At 61.1% G+C, this 19,087-nt stretch overlaps 1 protein-coding gene across 1 annotated transcript in view; it reads left to right on the top strand.

Moving 5' to 3' along the window:
* DNAH17 (dynein axonemal heavy chain 17) overlaps positions 1–19,087 on the top strand; it is a 103,627-nt gene that overhangs the window by 57,013 nt on the left and 27,527 nt on the right. Inside the window, 18 exon segments of the mRNA XM_047756739.1 lie at positions 211–493; positions 596–769; positions 994–1,201; positions 1,580–1,753; positions 4,151–4,254; positions 5,128–5,275; positions 5,652–5,743; positions 7,652–7,813; positions 8,259–8,423; positions 8,553–8,744; positions 11,302–11,568; positions 12,259–12,420; positions 14,182–14,415; positions 15,732–15,896; positions 16,144–16,239; positions 16,407–16,624; positions 18,369–18,576; positions 18,785–18,900. Of these exon segments, the coding sequence (XP_047612695.1) occupies positions 211–493; positions 596–769; positions 994–1,201; positions 1,580–1,753; positions 4,151–4,254; positions 5,128–5,275; positions 5,652–5,743; positions 7,652–7,813; positions 8,259–8,423; positions 8,553–8,744; positions 11,302–11,568; positions 12,259–12,420; positions 14,182–14,415; positions 15,732–15,896; positions 16,144–16,239; positions 16,407–16,624; positions 18,369–18,576; positions 18,785–18,900 (3,168 nt within the window).

Consider the following 19,087-nt stretch of genomic DNA (forward strand, 5'->3'; position numbering starts at 1 on the left):
GGATCGGAAGCATGGCTCCCCGTTGTTCTAGGTCAACGGCACCCCACAGCTAGAATCCCGGGGAAACGGGGCACCCTCATCAGACCCCCTCAAGGTCCGGGACCAGGCAGCAGCTCCAGCATCACGTGGAGGCGTTCACCGAGGGGAGGGTCCCTGGGGGGCCCCCAACGCGGTGGCTGCGGTCCCCCAGCGCCTCCCGGTCTCCCCCAGGGTGGTGAGCAGCTGGATCGAGAGGCGCCAGGTGCAGTCGGAAAAGGCCAACCTCACGATCCTCTTTGACAAGTACTTGCCCACCTGCCTGGACAAGCTTCGCTTGGGGTTTAAGAAGATCACGCCCGTGCCCGAGATCACGGTGGTCCAGACGGTCCTGCACCTGCTGGAGTGCCTGCTCACTGAGACGAACGCGCCGCCCGACTCGGCCAAGGAGCTGTACGAGCTCTACTTCGTGTTCGCCTGCCTCTGGGCCTTCGGGGGGGCCATGTTCCAGGACCAGGTGAGCATCCGCCCCGCAGGCCCCCGGCACGCCCCCCCGCCCGGCCGCCGTCTCCCCGCCTCCCTCAGCTGGGCCTGCTGGGCTGCGCTTGTCTTCTTGCAGCTGGTAGACTATCGCGTTGAGTTCAGCAAGTGGTGGGTCAACGAGTTTAAAACCATCAAGTTCCCCTCGCAAGGGACGGTCTTTGACTATTACATTGACCCCGACACCAAGAAGTTCCTGCCCTGGACGGACAGAGTGCCCAGCTTCGAGCTGGACCCCGACGTCCCGCTGCAGGTAAGCGCCCCGGGGGGTGCCGCCTGAGGACAATTGAGTAGCAGGGCTCAGGGTCCCAGCCCACGCGGCGCCGGCTCGCCCGGTCACACACGGCCGACCACACTGGGACCTTGTGGGTAGAAGGGGGTGGAGGGAACGATCCAGATGGGCCCGCTGGTCGGACGGTGGGACCTGAGGGCGGGGGCGTCCGGGGCCCCGCCTCCTCCCTCCTCCTGCCCCCCCAGGCCTCCCTGGTGCACACCACGGAAACCGTCCGTATCCGCTACTTCCTGGACCTGCTCATGGAGAAGTCGCGGCCGGTGATGCTGGTGGGGAACGCGGGGACGGGCAAGTCGGTGTTGATGGGGGACAAGCTGGACAGCCTGAGCACGGACGAGTACTTGGTGCAGGCCGTGCCCTTCAACTTCTACACGACCTCGGCCATGCTGCAGGGTGAGGGGGGCGGGGGCTGGGAGCGGGGGCTGGGAAGAGGGGTGCGGGGGGCGCTGGGAGCAGGGGCAGGGTGAGCGGGTCGGGGGCTCAGGTACTGGAGCATGGGAGCAAGGGTGCAGGTTAAGGGGGTCAGGAGCTGGGAATGGGTGTGGGGGTACTGGGAGCAGGTGCAGGGGAGCTGAGAATAGGGGTGTGGGTGGCCCGGAGTTGACAGGGCACAAGCTTCCTGCCCCGCCCCCTGACCTGGGACCCGGATGCCCACTGCTCCCTCCTTCACCCCCGGGGCGGGTGGAACCCAGTGCCCTGAGGGCCACTCCCTGGGCCGCTGACTGTGGGGTCTCCCGGGCACCGTCACGGCCACCTCGCTCCCTTTTCTAGGGGTTCTTGAGAAGCCGCTGGAGAAGAAATCTGGGCGGAATTACGGGCCCCCAGGCACCAAGAAGCTCGTCTACTTCCTCGATGACATGAACATGCCTGAGGTGGACAAGTATGGCACAGTGGCCCCGCACACCCTCATCCGGCAGCACATGGACCACGGGCACTGGTGAGGGGGTGGCCTGGGGAGGGTGCAGGGCCGTGACACGGGACCACACGGATGGAGGCACAGGCCCGGGGGTCAGGGTCTCCTCCCCGCATCCACTGTTGACGGTCATGGCCTGGAGCTTCCGTGGAGCGGGCACAGATGGGTCCCTCCCCCATCGAGGTGTCCTTCTGGCGGAGGAGACAGAGGGGTGCAGTTCCGGGGGAGGGTCTGGAACCACGGGTCCGGCCATGGAACCTGGAGGGAGAGCATCGGGCAAAGCAGATGCCACGTGCAGAGGGAGCGTGGCCTGTGGAGCGACCAGGGGGCCCAGCGTGGCTGGAGCGTGAGAGCGGGGGGCGGGGGGAAAGGGTACCCAGGGAGGGCAGCCGGACCCTCAGACCCCCGGACCCCCGGACAGAAGATGCTTTCTCTCAAGGGCCATGGAAAGCCAAGGGCACGTGTTTACGATAACAGTTTGGAAAGATGAGACTGTCCAGTGTCTCTTGAAAGACAGGTGTCAGGATGGCCCGGCACGTGGCCCAGGCCACCCAGGGGGTTTTGAGACCAGGGAAGCCTGAGCAATCTCATCAGAAGTCTCTGGGTGTGTGGAGCCTGCCCCTTACACGAGAGACAGTTGCCTGCCAGAGGTCACAGCCCGGACGCGCTGGAGGTCAAGCCAACATCTGGCTCCATGGCCGGCCTCCGCCAGCAAGGACAGCAGTGAAGCGACGGGGGCTTGGGGCTGTGATGTTGGGGATGATGGCTCCCTGGGGAGGCGGCAGAGCGGGGGCCCTGCGGGAGCGCCACATCTGTGGGGATGTGACAGTGCTGTGGGATGGCCAGGGCCGGGGCGGGTTGGGGCAGGAGGCCGGAGGGGAGGGCGGAGGGAGGTGGTGAGAGCCGCCCGCACCCCTCCCATCCCCCTCCCAGCCCTCCTCCTCCCAAACGGGTTCACCCGGACATACGTTCTTGCAAAATGTACCAATCTAGGATGTTTGATACTCTTTTCCTTGAGAGGCCCCTCAGCGCTGTGAAGCTCCAGCCCCGGGTCCTGGAGTGTGTCCTGAGAATCTTGTTTTTGTTTTTGCTTTCTTTCTAGGGCCACACCCTCGGCATATGGAGGTTCCCAGGCTAGAGGTCGAATCAGAGCTGCAGCTGCCAGCCTACACCACAGCCACAGCAACGCAGGGTCCGAGCCGCGCCTGCAACCTACACTACAGCTCACGGCCACACCAGATCCTTCACCCACTGAGCGAGGCCAGGGATCGAACCCACAACCTCATGGTTCCTAGTTGGATTCGTTTCCGCTGAGCCATGATGGTTTGGAAGGCCTGTTCTGAGGATCTTGAGGAGAGGGCGGCGTGGTCAGATGTGGGAGCTCCCACTAGAACATCGGGTCCACGACCAGCAGCTCCGTCAGCAAGTGCAGAACCACCCAGAGCACACCCTCCCGGCCTCCGCCTGGCGCGGTGCAGACCCACAAGCAAAGGAGGACTTCGACGGCAGTGGGAGAAAGCGCCCCCACGCCCCGGGAGGGGAGAGGCGTGGCCGGACGTCTCGCCCTTGGTTCAAAAGCAACGAGCAGGAGGTGAAACCGATTGCTTTGAGCTCCATGAAGATTGAGGAAGATTGTTACCCGGAGGCGCCGGTGACAAGCCTGCCATGAGCTGGCAGGGCGGGAGACGGCACTTAGCTCGCAATGTCCGACACTGGCAGTGGTTAACATACGGGGTGCCGAGAGCCCCCCCACATCAAAAAGGGCAGGCACCAACTGCCAGCGGAAACCAAACCCCACCGAAGGGAGGGCAGGGGTGGGGGACCCAGAGGGTGGAAAGCACAGGCGAAGAGGCACAGGCTCTTGGCAGCCTCTGAGCTGGGAGCTCGTCGCTGCTCTGGCACCAAGGAAACCCTTCAGCCTCTTAGGTCGGCATCACCTCCTTGCTGCGTCATCAGAGCCATAAGGCGGCTGGCCTCGAACACCTTGGCAACACTCGCCGTGTTCCAGCGCCCTTCTAAGTGGCTTCCCCATGTCAGCTCAAGCCGTGCTCGTAGTGACCCGTGGCACAGACAAGGATACTGAGCCCTGGCGCTCCCAAGTGGAGAGCCGGCGCACACACCCAGACCTGCACGCCGAGCCACTCTCTTGCCTCCGTTTCAAAGGTTTTCTTGAGAGCATGAAGTGCCATCTCACCTGTAATTAATGTTCCTGGCGGTCCTCTGGTTTGGGGCTGCACCCCAATTCCCAGGCCAGGGATACAACCTGCGCCACAGCAGTGACAACACTGGCTTCTTAACCCCCTGAGCTACCAGGGAACTCACAAGGTTCTTTTTTTTTAACCATGTGCAAGGCATTCCCTGGGGAGCTGCAGTGGCTCCCGCGGGCGGGCGGCTGGGTGTTCGGGTGTTACACTCTCTTCCTCCTGCAGGTACTGACAGGCAGAAGCTCACCCTGAGGGACATCCACAACTGTCAGTATGTGGCGTGCATGAACCCCACTTCTGGGTCCTTCACCATCGACCCCAGACTTCAGGTAGGCAGCAGCCCCACCCCCCTCGGTCGGAGTCGGAGGTTCACTCTGGCAAATGCAAACGAAAGCATTGATTTGGGGAGTTCCCGTGGTGGCGCAGCAGAAGCGAATCCGACTGGTATCCACGAGGATGTGGGTTCCATCCCTGGTCTTGCTTGAGTGGGTCAGGGATCTGGCGCTGCTGTGGCTGTGGGTGTAGGCTGGCAACTCTGATTTGACCCCTAGCCTGGGAACCTCCATATGCCATGGGTGTGGCCCCGCAAAGCCAAGAAAGAAAGACAGAGTTTGGGGGTGGGGGGCTCTGGGTGACATCCCCTGGAGAAGACCCCAGTCTTCTGGGATTGGGGTGTTAAGCCCCCTCGGGCTGCCAGAGTTTGCGAATAAAAACGCAGGTGCCTGATCAACCCAGCATTTCAGATGCATAGCAAATACGTCCCACGCGATGTTTGGGACACACTTACAGTAAAATTAAAAAAAAAAAGAAAAAATGAGACGCTGCCTGAATGAAACTCAGATGTAACAGGACGTCCTGTACCACGTCTGCCACCAGGGCAGGACCTCGGCTCTGAAGCATCTGATCTGATGGACCAGGATGTAAACCCAGGCCTGGGCTAGGAGATGCTCTTTGGCTTCTGCCCAACCTTTTCTTGAGCGTGATGTCAATTTGGCTGTTTAAGATGTCATTGATATTTAAGGGATTTGACCTCACCCAAGGTATGGGGGGGCGCGGGGGGGGTGAGGTGTCCATTCCGACCCCGCCCACAGGACATGAGGCCCTGAGGACCGTCTGCTCCCCAAGAAGGCAGCTCCCCCCGCCCCCGCCCCAGACTGATCCCCAGGATCTGCCTGACGAGGGTCTTTGCTTACTGCGGGCAGCGCCACTTCTGCGTGTTTGCGGTGAGCTTCCCGGGCCAGGAGGCGCTCGTGACCATCTACAGCAGCATCCTGGCCCAGCACCTGGCCCTTCGGTCGGCCTCCATGGCGGTCCAGAGGATGAGCAGCCAGCTGGTGGCCTCCGCCCTGGGTAAGCCGGGTCCGCCTCGCCCCCTCGCCTATCAGGAAGACCCGCTGCTTCAGGGGGCTGATGGCGGCTTCGTATCTGGCGAATGTTTCATTTATGCTCTCAAATCAATATTCTTTCCACGATGCTGTGTGTCAGCAGGAGGTACGGTGAAATCCAGGTGCTCGAGAGGGAGGCAGAGCCTAGGAATCTGAGTGCACGAAACAATGTGCACATCAGCAGAGCCGTCAACTCCCCGCCCCCCGCCCCAGCTGCGCAGATTTCTCACTGAAATTGTCACCGTCTCACAGTCCATTTGCTTTAGAAACTATAGCTTAAGCTGTGCACTTCCTGAGGCCATTAAGATGCACCCAAGATCGATGTGTCTTTCCTGTAACAGCCCTGCACCAGAAAGTCACGGCGACGTTTCTTCCCACGGCCATCAAGTTTCATTATGTCTTCAACCTCAGGGACCTCTCCAATATTTTCCAGGTACCGCTCTTTCAGCGCTGTGTCATCCCACCCCCTGGCCAAGGCCGGATCCGCAGGCACGCTCCTCCTCTGCCATTCTCAGGAGAGAAAGCAGAGTGATCTCGGGCCTGGTGACAGTGATGACGGGGGTGGGATGTGAGGACGGGGGTGGGACAGTGAGGACGGGGGGTGGGACATGTGAGGACGGGGGTGGGGTGTGAGGACGGGGGTGGGGACAGTGAGGACGGGGGTGGGGGTGTGAGGACGGGGGATGGGACAGTGATGAGACGGGGGTGGGACAGTGAGGACGGGGGGTGGGACAGTGAGGACGGGGGTGGACAGTGAGGACGGGGGGTGGGTGTGAGGACGGTGGGTGGGGTGTGAGGACAGGGGGTGGGACAGTGAGGACGGGGGTGGGGAGTGAGGACGGGGGTGGGAGTGAGGACGGGGGTGGGAGCAGTGAGGACGGGGTGGGTGTGAGGACGGGGTTGGGACATAGGTGGACGGGGGTGGGAAGTGAGGACGGGGGTGGGGTTTGAGACGGGGGTGGGGTGAGGACGGGGGTGGGACAGGGAGACGGGGATGTGGACAGTGAGGACGGGATGGGACAGTGAGGACGGGGGTGGGACAGTGAGGACGGGGGTGGGGTGTGAGGACGGGGGTGGGGGTGAGGACGGGGTGGGACAGTGAGGACGGGGGGTGGGGTGTGAGGACGGGGGTGGGACAGTGATGAGGGGGTGGGATGTGAGGACGGGGTGGTGTGGTAGGGGTGGACAGTGAGGACGGGGGGTGGGACAGTGAGGACGGGGGTGGGGTGTGAGGACGGGGGTGGGGTGTGAGGACGGGGGTGGGACAGTGAGGACAGGGGTGGGACAGTGAGGACGGGGGGGTGTGAGGACGGGTGGGACAGTGAGACGGGGGTGGGACGTGGAGACGGGGGTGGTGGTGTGAGGACGGGGGTGGGACAGTGAGGACGGGGGTGGGATGTGAGGACGGGGGTGGGATGTGATGACGGGGGTGGGGATGGGGACCACGGGGATGGTGGTGGTGGGGGTGGGAATGAGGGGGAAAGGGTCGTGCATACACGGCGGTGAGCGGGATGCTGATGGTGAAGACGATTGACTCTGGCGGCGGTGATGGTGGTGGTGGTTTCCTCGCATTATTCACGGAGCCAGGAACTGGATTTTACCACCTACATCCCCCCTTTCTCCTTCCAATAACATGAGATGTGCTCACATAGCCCCATTTCTCAGAGGGGGGCTCTGAGGCTCAGGGACTTCCCGTCTCCTCCCACTGCAGGCGCCGGCTCAGACGCCAGGCCCTGGAGAGGCCCCTCCTCAACCCCACACTCTCACTGTCCCCGTTTGTGTCACTCCTGGCGCACATCACGACACGTAATTACCTTGTGATTTTGTTAGGTGGCCTCTCCCCACTGGAATGCAAACTCTGTGAAGGCGGGGTCGCTCCCGGTGTCCCTGTTCCCAGAGCCCAGAACAGGGGCCTGGAGGACGAGCACCTGTTGCGCTTGCAGGTCGCTGGGTTAGCAAACAGCCGAGCCAGGCCTGGCGCTGGGCAGGCTTACTGCAGAGCCCAAGCGCGCAGCCCCCCACGTGGTGGCCTCGCATGGTGGTTCCCGCCGTAATCATCCTGTATCCTCTTCACCAGCATCCACCCCATCAGAGGGGAAGCCCTTAGCCCTGTCTGGTGAGAACCCCCGCCCCACATCTCTCAGGCCGCAGACACCCCCTCCAGCCCCCAAGATGGGCAGGGCCTTGGCGGTCAGTGGCTTCCTTGCCCCAAGTGAACAGTGTGCCCAGCCTAATGGGTCGCTCCCCAGGGAAGGAGCATTTTCTTGTTTGACCGGCGTGTGGCCCTCGGCCGGCCTCCCTGACACAGCCAAGGATGCTGACCTTCCCCTGTCTGGGGCAGGGCCTCCTGTTTTCCACCACAGAGATCCTGAAAATCCCACTGGACCTGGTCCGCCTCTGGCTGCACGAAGCCGAGCGCGTGTATGGCGACAAAATGGTGGATGAGAAGGACCAGGAGACGCTGCGCCGGGTCACCGCGGCGTCCACCAAGAAGTTCTTTGACGTGAGTCGGGCCGCCGGTCTCCCCGCTGAGCCTGGGAGGTCGGGAGCCCGGGACGAGCCCGCCCCCTGCGAGGGCCATCCGCAAGGACGGGAAGGACCACGTGGGGTCCCAGAAGCTGTCTCTGCGAGGGGGCGTGGAGCCCTGGGAGGGTCAGGGTGTGACACCCCCTCCACCGCCTGGGGCAGGGACAGCTCGGGTCCACGTGCTCTGCTGCCGTGTCCTGGGTATTGGTGGAGTGGCCCTTCTGGACTTCAGTTCGTTCTCAATATGACAGGGGTCCCCCAGGGGATTTTGCCCAGCGGTGGTGCAGGCCCCTGGCAGCAGCGTATGGGCCCTGGCAGCGTGGGTGCTTCCTGAGGCCATGGGGGCCAGGTGCCGGGGCTGCTGGCGGTGATCTGTATGCCCACGCTGGCAACAGCAGCACCCTCTCATCTCCAACCCCTAGGAACTCGGCGACGAGCTCTTATTTGCCAGACCAAATATCTACTGCCACTTCTCTCACGGCATTGGCGATCCGAAGTACCTCCCCGTGACGGACACAGCTCAGCTGACCAAGACCCTGGTGGAGGTCCTGGACAGTTACAACGAGGTCAACGCGGTCATGAACCTGGTGAGGGGAGCGGGAGCGGGAGCCAGAGGCGGCGCGGGGCGGGGGGCGGGGGCGGCTTGGCGGAGGCACCTCGTGGCGGGAAGCGCAGCCCCAAACGGTGAGCCGCCCAGGTCGCTCTGGTCCCGGCAGGTCCTGTTCGAGGACGCCGTGGCGCACATCTGCAGAATCAACCGCATCCTGGAGTCCCCGCGCGGCAACGCCCTGCTGGTGGGGGTGGGCGGCAGCGGCAAGCAGAGCCTCTCGCGCCTGGCCGCGTACATCAGCGCGCTGGACGTGTTCCAGATCACCCTCAAGAAAGGCTACGGGATCCCAGACCTCAAGGTGAGCTGGCCACCCTTGGAGGGGAAGTGGAGGGGGGCGTCCCCACTCCTGTTTCCAAAACAAAGCCCCCAGCCCAGAGACGTGCAGGTCGCCTGCAGGGGCTTTATCTTAGACGGTGAAGGTCCACTCACACGACAGTGTCAGAGGGCTTTGGTGTGTGCCCCTGGTCACCCCATGCTGCCACGTCGTTCCCACTTCTCCAGATTCAGTAATTCAGAGCCCGTCCCAACTAGCTGCCTGCCCGTCTGCTCAGGGCTCTGGGCGGCCGCCTTCTGAATTAATTGAACAAACATCAGCATCCGTAGGTCTCCCATCCCCAAGACCTGCCGCCGAGGTTTTTCTTTATTGATTTCTTTTTCCCAAAAATTGGCTCTCTCAGGGCAGCGTGTGCGGGTCAAACACGATTAGTCCAGACTTTACCGTAGGGCCTGAGATGAGAGCTGGAATTGATTTGACCACGCCACGCTGCTCCTCTCTCTCTGCCTTGGTGCCGAGGCTGCTTCCGTGGCCAGGACGATGCCAGAGCCAGGGGACTCCCACCCACCCCTCGGGGCTCTGAGGCCGTCACTGGCCAGGTGGCCTTAGCAGGGCGGCCTGGACCCCTGCTGGAGCCGGGGGGCCTGGGGTCTCAGCGGGAGGGGTGGTCTGTGGGCAGGGCTCCCATCCCACCTGCTGCCTCTGCTGGTCCAAGCTCAGGGCTTCCCTTCGATTTGTCTTTTAAGCCTGTTGAAACCATGCAGAATCCGTGGCCTGCTTTTTGACCCCAGCTGTACCCGTGTCAGCTCCAGCTAAGGGACCTTGATGACGTTTCTCTGGAACAGAACCACCGGGAGGGGGGCTGCCGCCGAAGGGCAGAAGCGAGCCGCTCGGGTGCTCGGGATGGACATTGCAAAGCCTTTCTCACACTTACAGAGGCCCCCGGGTCTTACTTAAAAATTAATAGAGGAGTTCCTGTTGTGGCTCAGCGGTAGCGAACCTGACTAGTATCCCTGAGGACGCAGGTGGGATCCCTGGCCTCGCTCCGTGGGTGAAGGATCCGGTGTTGCCGTGAGCTGTGGTGTAGGTCACAGACGTGGCTCAAATCCGGCGTGGCTGTGGTGTAGTCTGGCAGCTACAGCTCCAATTCCACTCCTAGCCTGGGAACCTCCACATACCGCAGGTACAGCCCTAAAAAGCAAAAAAAAAAAAGGGCAAAAAATTAGACGGTATAGTAGAGAGAAGCAAAAAGCAAATCGCCTATCCCCTGAAAAGTCACATTCGTGCTTTGAGAGATGTTTTGACATGACATTTACCGTTTACACATGTAAACTGACATACTTTTCAGAAACAGCAAGCTATTCATACTGCTCTGTAACCTGCTCTTTTTTTCTTTAACTGTTCCCCTTCACTTATTTTGGATTCCAGAATTACCGTGCAACTGTCTGGTCAGGTTAGTGTTTAAATCCTACTAGACACATGATGGGAGCTATGCCAAGCATATTCATTCTCTCTGGCACTGTCTCCACATCCAAGCCTGCGATGTATTCATCTGAGGCCTCTTTCAGGGTCTCTATTTAAATTTCTTTCTTCGGCTGCGCCCAAGGCCTGCAGAAGTCCCCAGGCTGGGGAGCAAACCTGCACCGCAGCAGCAACCCAGGCTGCAGCCATAACAACACTGGATCCTTAACCTGCTAGGCCACCAGGGAACTCCTCCATTTAAATTTTTTACTCCTCTTTCATGGAAAAACATTATATAAAGTTTGCTCCCCCCCTTCCCCCCGCCTTTTTACGGCCACACCTGTGGCGTGTGGAAGTTACCGGGCTAGGGGTCGAATCGAAGCCGCAGCTGCCGGCCTGCGTCACAGCCACAGCCACGGATCCAAGCCCCACCTGCGACCTACGCTGCAGCTTGTGGCAACGCCGGGTCCTTAACCCACTGAGTGAGGCCGGGGATCCAGCCCGCATCCTCACAGACACTATGTTGGATTCTTAACCTGCTGAGCCACAGTGGGAACTCCGAAATTTACCCTTTGAATCGTATAGTCCTGTGGCGTTGAGTCCGTTCTCCGAGTTGTGCAGCATCACGACCATCCTCTCCAGAAATGTTTCATCTTCCCAAACAGAAATTCCGTCCCCATCAAATGCTGACCCCCCCCTCCCCCCCCCCCCGCCCCCGGCACCCCCCCTCCCCCTCTCCCTGTCTCTGTGAATCTGACTCTCGCAGGGACCTCACAGGGGTGGAATCATACGGTATTTGTCCTCCTGTGATTGGCTGATTCCCAGCAACGTCAGGTTCTCGCGGTTCCTCCCTGGGAGAATGGGGTGTTACCTCCATGGTGTTAGCCAGCCAGCCAGCCATCCGTCCATCCGTCGAGGGTCATCTGGGTTGCTTCCCCTTGGGGCTGTGGCGAGTGGCAGCCCCGGGCATCCTCCACCAAGGCCCAGGTCTCCTTCTACAGACCCTGCCCACTTCTCGGGCGGCAGAGCTCCAGGTGTGCCTGTCCCGGTGGCAGCGGAAGATGCTTCTACGTGAGCGTCTTCTTGGCAGGGCCACTCAGGGTGTCCCCCTCGCGTCTAGCTGGACCTCAGCGCCCAGTGCGTGAAGGCGGCTGTGAAGAACGCCCCCGCCGTGTTCCTGCTGACCGACTCCCAGGTGGCCGAGGAGCAGTTCCTGGTGCTCATCAACGACCTGCTGGCCTCGGGGGAGGTCCCGGGGCTGTTCGGGGACGACGAGGCGGAGAACATCATCTCCTCCATGCGGCCCCAGGTCAAGTCCCTCGGCCTGACGGACACCCGGGAGGCCTGCTGGAGATTCTTCATCGATAAAGTGCGCAGGCATCTGAAGGTGGGGGCGCCGGCCTGGCGGGCCCCGCGGCCTTCTTGGCTGGGTCTCCGCTCTGCAGAGGGGTGGCTGTGCCCTCTCAGGCTCAGGAAACATGTTGGGGGGAGCGCAGGGGGCCTTCCCAGTGCCTGGTGATGCCTGCACCCCGGCCCCTCGGCACATTTAAGCGCCTTAGGTCACTGTGACCTTCCCACGGTTCCCCCTGGGGACGATGGCTGAGCGAGAGTTAGACTGAGAGCACGGGGGCGGGGGGGGGGGGGTCCTTCTCTCCCGCCTCGTCCGTGTCTGGAGGGACGGCTGCCCCTGGCCAGGTGGCCCTGCTCCTCTAGGTATCTGCTGGCTCTCTGTCCACCCTCCGAGGCCCAGACCTGCTAAAGGGACCGTGCCGTGCCCCCCGCCCTCCCCGCCCAGCATGGGTGCCCTCTCCCCAGTGCCTGTTGCACCCAGCCCTCCTTACCCGTGCGGGGTGGGGGGCACCCCAGGAGGGCTTGGGGCTCAACCCTTGCATCTTCACGTGAGATGCGACAGCCCCACGTCCCACCCAGAACTGGGAATTCCTCCCCCGCACAGACACCTGGAGCCAGACGCCGCGCAGAGAGCTTTTCCTTCCAAAGGGGCTTCCTGCCAAAGGGGCGCAGTGCGGCCCCGCCCCCAGCGGCCCCCACCCAGCAGCCCTTCTGCATCTGCTTCCAGGTGATCCTGTGCTTCTCCCCCGTGGGCTCCGTCCTGCGTGTGCGAGCCAGGAAATTCCCCGCCGTGGTCAACTGCACGGCCATCGACTGGTTCCACGAGTGGCCGGAGGACGCCCTGGTGTCCGTCAGCGCGCGTTTCCTCGAGGACACTGAGGGGATTCAGGTGGGTCCGGGGCCCAGAGCCAGGAAGGAGGGAGGAATCAACAGCCCCTGCCTGCGGGCTGGGGTTAGGGTGAGGCGGGCGAGGCACTGGCCTGGGGCTTGAGGGGGCACCAAACACTTAATCAAAATCAGTAATGTCTCCATGCAGGCAGCATCTGCAGAAGTCAAAATCAGTGCTGGGGTGTTCAGAGCGTCAAAATTATGAACCAAGACAGGCTGCTTGTGGGTCTCCTGCCCCGAGTTACTGCGCCAGGGAGCAGCCATTTCCATCGGGTGGGGGTTCCAGGCCCCAAAGGGCCGGCTCTTCTGGGGGTGCTGCGAGTGGATGAGCAGCTCGGGCTGCGAGCACGACCCGGTGGGAGCCGGCTGCGGGCCCGGTGTTTGCGCTGATGAGCGTATCCAGGCTTTTTCTTCCGGCCTTGGGCTCCCACATGGCTCTGCCCCTCACCTTCGACCTGCCTTGTACAGGGACGGCCTTCGACCTGCCTTTCACAGGGCACGGCCCGTATGACGGGGCCATGTAGGCCTGCCTTTTTCCTTCTCTGGCCTTTTCCTTTCCAGGGTCCATGCCTTTCTTTCATTGAAAGACCGTGCCCATTTTCACCCTTGGAGCTCACGGCTGGCCTAGACATGGTCCCTCCCCTCTGACCCGCCCACAAGGATGAGAATCCCACGTGGTCACCACGTCCAGTTTATTTTGGACATGTGTTCAGTTACTAAGGGGAATAAAATAAGCCTGAAATTAACCTCTTCCCTAGTTTTTAAAGAAGCGTCACCGAGAGTGTTTCCTGGCAGGAATAACCCTGCTGTGCGTTTCCTCCACACCCTGCGTGGGATGCAGAGGCAGGGGCCCACCCCGACACCTGCCAGGGCTGCAGAGTAGCTGCCGAAGCGTGTGTGGAAGGAACACATTTGCACATGAACCTGAGTCGAAGTTAATATTGCTCGGACAGTCCCTGGGGCAAAGCTCCCGACGCCTGGCTTCGGGCAGGTGGGGCGGGCCCAGGTGGGGGCCGTGACCCGGGATAGACGGGGGACAGAGGACGCTAGAAAGGGAATTCCTCAACCCCAGGACCTGGGACAGGAAATGTCCAGTACCTGCTTATAGAATTGTCTGGGCTCTTCAAACATTTTGTTTTTATTTATTTATTTTTTATTTTTTTATTTTTTTGTCTTTTGTCTTTTGTTGTTGTTGTTGTTGCTATTTCTTGGGCCGCTCCCGCGGCATATGGAGGCTCCCAGGCTAGGGGTCGAATCGGAGCTGTAGCCACCGGCCTACGCCAGAGCCACAGCAACGCGGGATCCGAGCCGCGTCTGCAACCTACACCACAGCTCACGGCAATGCCGGATCGTTAACCCACTGAGCAAGGGCAGGGACCGAACCCGCAACCTCATGGTTCCTAGTCGGATTCGTTAACCACTGCGCCACGACGGGAACTACTGTTCAAACATTTTGAATACGCACATGTGTGCGTCCGAGAGAGGACGGTATGACCTCTGCCGTGACCCAGGCCCCGGGGTCGTGCAGGGTCACCAGTGCCCACCACAGCCCCCCAGGCCCTGCCGTCCTGAGCTTCATGTGACAGCTGAGCCAGCAGGGTTAAAAGGCGGGGGGATGCCTTGCTTCCAGGGTCCCTGGGGAGTAAGGGAGTCCCGTCCCCCCCGCCCCCCGCCTTGGGGTGCACTGTGGCCAGCAGCTGCTGCTTCTGTGTTGCTCCTGCCAGGGCGCCGGAGAACGAACAGCCCCGTCTTGTCTTTGTAGCCGGAGGTCAAGGCCTCCATCAGCCTCTTCATGTCCTACGTGCACACGACGGTCAACGAGCTGTCCGCCGTGTACCTGGCCACCGAGAGGCGCTACAACTACACCACACCCAAAACCTTCCTGGAGCAGATCAAACTCTACCAGAGCCTGCTGGCCAGGAAGAGGACAGAGCTGGTCGCCAAAATCGAGAGGCTGGAGAACGGGCTGATGAAGCTGCAGAGCACGGCCTCCCAGGTAGGAGAGCTGGGGCCCCCGGGACGTGCTTCCAGAACCTTCCCCCGCCTGTGTGACACCAGGTAAAGGGGACAAGGATCCCTGCCTGGGGGACGTTTCCACTCGCAAACCAGAGCAAACGTACGAGTTTCAGCATAGGCGCTGGAGCCTAGATGCTTCGGTGATGCTGACATGGGGTGCTTCACGGGGCCCCACGTCGGGGGGATTTGCTCATCTGGGGCATGAAGATGGTCCGTCCTGGGCACCGTTCGTGCTGTGGTGCCAGAGGGAGGAGCGTGTGCCCTACCCTCAGCTATGTGGATTTTTACCTTTTCTGCCCGTGGCTTTGAATACCCCCCATGGCGCAGCCCCACCTCTACTCCCCCCTGTTGGGGTGTCCCTAGGAGCCTGCTGAACAGCTGCAGCTTCCCTGCTGGGCGAGTGAGCAGGTGGGGGGCAGCCCCCCGACAAGGGGCAGTGATAGACAGGTCAGAGGTCACCCCTGTGGGGCGGGAGGAGAACACGATCATGGGGGGACAGCCAAGAAAGACAGAGCTTGACGGAGCCACGGAAGAGCCGGTTCCCTCACTGGACAGAAACCCGGGAGGAGCCCAGCCCGGCAGGCCTTTCTTATGCCACAAGTGTACCTTCCAGAAGTGGTCCTGGGACAGGGCGAGTGCCCCCAGGAGAGGCTGGGGACAGCAGCTGAGTGCCCCCTCACCATGGATTCATCCAGCACAGGGAAGGGCACCTGGGCCCGTCACTGAGCACTTGCCAGCACGCCTCCGCCTCCGCCAGGCCTGCCGGGGGTCTCGCATGTGAGCTTCTGCTTTCACTCCTGGCTCCAAGCTCTCGGTCACGGCCCCAGGGGTCTCCCCAGAACGCCCCAGCACCCTGACTCTACTGAAGGTTTTCGGTTTTTTTTGCTAGGGCTGCACCCGTGGCATATGGACATTCCCAGGCTAGGGGTTGAATCCGAGCTGCAGTTAGCGGCCTACACCACAGCCACAGCCACACGGGATCCGAGCTGCATCTGCAACCTACACCACAGTTCATGGCAACACCAGATCCCCAACCACTGAGTGAGGCCAGGGATCGAACCCACATCCTCATAGATACTAGTCAGATGCATTTCTGCTGCGTCACAACAGGAACTGCTGCTCACGTTACTTTTCATCCGGCCGCCTGGGTTGTTACCTCCTTGAATAATGGGGACGTGTCTGATACTTGCGACCCTGTGTACACAGTCGGTGCTCAATAAATACCTGCCCTTAGACATGGGTCACAGGCAGTCACAGGCCACCGGCCTGCCTGTCCCTCTTACCCACCTCCTCCAGGTGGATGATTTAAAAGCCAAGCTGGCCATTCAGGAGGCTGAGCTCAAGCAGAAAAATGAGAACGCAGACAAGCTGATCCACGTGGTGGGCGTGGAAACGGAGAAAGTCAGCAAGGAGAAGGCCATTGCCGACGAGGAAGAGGCCAAGGTGGAGGTTATCAACAAGGTGGGCAGGCGCACGGCTGAGACAGTTCAAACCAGCAGGACCCCCAGGGAGGGCACCCCCGCCCCAAGTGCAGGGCCCCCGGCTCAGCAGAGGGCTCCCCTCCCGGGCCCCGGTAGCAGCCTCTCCGGGAGCTGGTGAGCCATGAGGGTTCCCAGGCCCCTCATGCTGTTCAGGGCCCCTCCCCTTTGCACTCCCCCCGCCCCCGAAGGACCCCTGAGTCCATCCTTCCCGTCTGGCTTCCTTGCAGAATGTCACGGAGAAACAAAAGGCCTGTGAAACAGACCTGGCCAAGGCAGAGCCAGCCCTGCTGGCCGCACAGGAGGCCCTGGACACGCTGAATAAGGTGAGGGCAGGAGGACGACAATGACGGAACGGGGACCAGGGCCTGGGCGGAGAGGAGCTGCGGTGGGGCAGGGACCCGGGGCAGGGCGGGGGGGGCTTCCCGGGGCCGCCTGCTCCCGCTCAAGGCAAAATCCCCGGTCGCGTCCGTCCGTCTGTGTGTCTCTGCAGAACAACCTGACGGAGCTGAAGTCCTTCGGGTCCCCCCCGGACGCCGTGGTCAACGTCACGGCCGCGGTCATGATCCTGACCGCACCCGGGGGCAGGATCCCCAAAGACAAGAGCTGGAAGGCTGCCAAGATCATGATGGGCAAGGTGGACGCCTTCCTGGACTCCTTGAAAAGGTTCGACAAGGAGCACATCCCCGAGGCCTGCCTCAAAGCCTTCAGGCGAGTCGGGGTCCGGCCGCCCCGGGGGGCCAGTGCCCTTCTCGCCCCGTCGGGAGTGCGTGGTCCCGAGGGGGCGCCTGTGCTGACGGGGACAGGTGGGAGGGGTCTTGGGCCGCACAGAGCAAGCTGGGGCCCCAAAGACAGTGGCCAGCAGCCTGGGCCCACCTGCCTGCGTTGGAGCTGCCCAGGGGTCAAGGTGGAGCGCGGTCCCCAGCTCATGGGGAGCCTTGTCGCCCTCTGTCTCCCCAACCTCGCTGCGGGGCAGGCTGGTTCCTTAAATGGGGTGCGGGAACGGGTGGCCTGGGTGGCCTGCGGACCTCTTGGTGGTGCTCTGGGCAGGGGCATGGGCAGGTCCCTGCCTTTGCAATCGGCGGCATCAGGCGCTTGGGTTTTGGCCTCTTAGTATCTTGCTCGTTACCTGCCCTAACCGTGCAGGCGCGCGGGCATCCTCAGTCCCTCCTAGTTTCAGAGTATTTTGTTGCTGAGGAGACATTTGGGGATGAGCCCTGCCGTAAAGGGTCCCCGGCCCCAGCCCGTCTCCGGGTGGGACCTGGGAAGGGCGTGTGTGGCGGGGACGTCCAGACTTTACCCCGCACCTTCCAACGCACTCGCGCCGTGAGCACCCCGCCTCCTGTGGCTCCCTGCCTGGCCGTCTCCTGGCAGCCCAGTTTCAGGGCCCATCTGACCCCACCTGAGAAAGGGAGCCACTCCCACCACCCCAGTGACCCCAGGCGAGACCACGATGTCTCCAGCTCCCCTTTGTTGAGGAAGAGGGCAGGACGATGGAAAAACATTCGATGACTAAGGACTAGTTTAAATTTAAGAGAAAAGAGAAGAAAAACACAGACTCACCTCCAGGGAGTGGCCTCTGTCAACATTTGGCATATTTCCCTTCAGACTTTTCTTCTTTCCTTTTTTTTTTTTTTTTTTTGATTTAGGTACATTTTATTTTATAATATGATAACCAAAATATATAATTATACTACTGCAATTAACATGTGCTTGCAAAAAAGTTAGGAATGAAAGACTTTTTTCTAAAGGGTTTTTTTTTCCCCCATAGTGAAAGAAAGAATACTGTGTGTACACAATTATTTGTTCTGATTTTTCTCTTTTACTTAACATGGCAGGAAAACACAAAAAGACCAAAAAAAAAAAAAAGATTCCAAAGCGTAAAATAAGCCAGAGGGAGGAGGTGATGGGCTGTGTTCCCCACCTAAATTCAAATCACACGCCAGTTTTAATGTTGAATTATCCAAGCAGAACTCCTCCGGCCGACAGCTCAGTCCGTTACCCTCGATGATGATGTGTCAGCACCTGAAAGGCCCTGGTTTCCAGGGGGTCTGAACTGCATCCTGGGTATTTTTCTCCTCCTCACTCTTCTAAGAGGACACCTATCACGTTACCTCTTTTTTTTTTTTGTCTTTTTGGGGCCGCACTCGCGGCATATGGAGGTTCCCGGGCTAGGGGTCGCATCGGAGCTACAGCTGCCGGCCTCCACCACCGGCACAGCAACGAGAGATCCGAGCCATGTCTGTGACCTACCCACACCACAGCTCACGGCAACGCCAGATGCTTAACCCACAGTGCGAGGCCAGGGATCGAACCTGTGTCCCCGTGGATGCCAGTCGGATTCGTTTCAGAGGCCAGACATCTGAGTCTCTTCCTCTTTCTGGAATCCTTAAGATACACCCCCCCCCCCACCCTCGCCCAAAAAAAGTCATATGTGCCTGCTGTCCCTCCCCAGGCCCTACCAAGGCAACCCGACGTTTGACCCCGAGTTCATCCGCTCCAAGTCCACAGCGGCCGCAGGCCTGTGCTCCTGGTGCATCAACATCGTCCGTTTCTACGAGGTCTACTGCGACGTGGCCCCCAAGAGGCAGGCCCTGGAGGAGGCCAACGCAGAGCTGGCCGAGGCGCAGGAGAAGCTCTCCCGCATCAAAAACAAGATCGCCGTGAGTGCCCGCGGCCCCGGGGAGGCCGGCCAACGTCTCCGTTGAAACAGCGGTGGGCGCAGCCACTGCGTGAATCCTGGAGCCGTGGGGACCCGATCACCCGGGAACTGCCTGTGTCGGCCGTGCTCCCGGCCCTTCCAGGCTCCCCAGGGACGCTGAGACGCCTGGCGTGGCCTGAACTCAGGGCTTCTATGTCGTCGTCTTTCAGGAACTCAATGCCAACCTGAGCAACCTGACGTCGGCCTTTGAAAAAGCAACAGCCGAGAAGATCAGGTGCCAGCAGGAGGCGGACGCCACCAACAGGGTGATCTCGCTGGCCAACAGGTGCCTCGCTCCCCCCGCAGGCTCCCCTCCTCAGAGCCCCCCAAAAGGGACGGGCCCACAGAACGGCCTTGGCGGGGGATAAGCCCCAGGCGGAGGCCCCCACGTTCTGAGCACAAAGTCCTGAGTATAAACCCACTGACTGATTATTGGCCACTCTTGGCTGCTAACAGTCCTCGGGGGACCCCTG

This window comes from Phacochoerus africanus, chromosome 14 (assembly GCF_016906955.1).
Source record: "Phacochoerus africanus isolate WHEZ1 chromosome 14, ROS_Pafr_v1, whole genome shotgun sequence".
NCBI classification, from domain to species: Eukaryota; Metazoa; Chordata; class Mammalia; order Artiodactyla; family Suidae; genus Phacochoerus; species Phacochoerus africanus.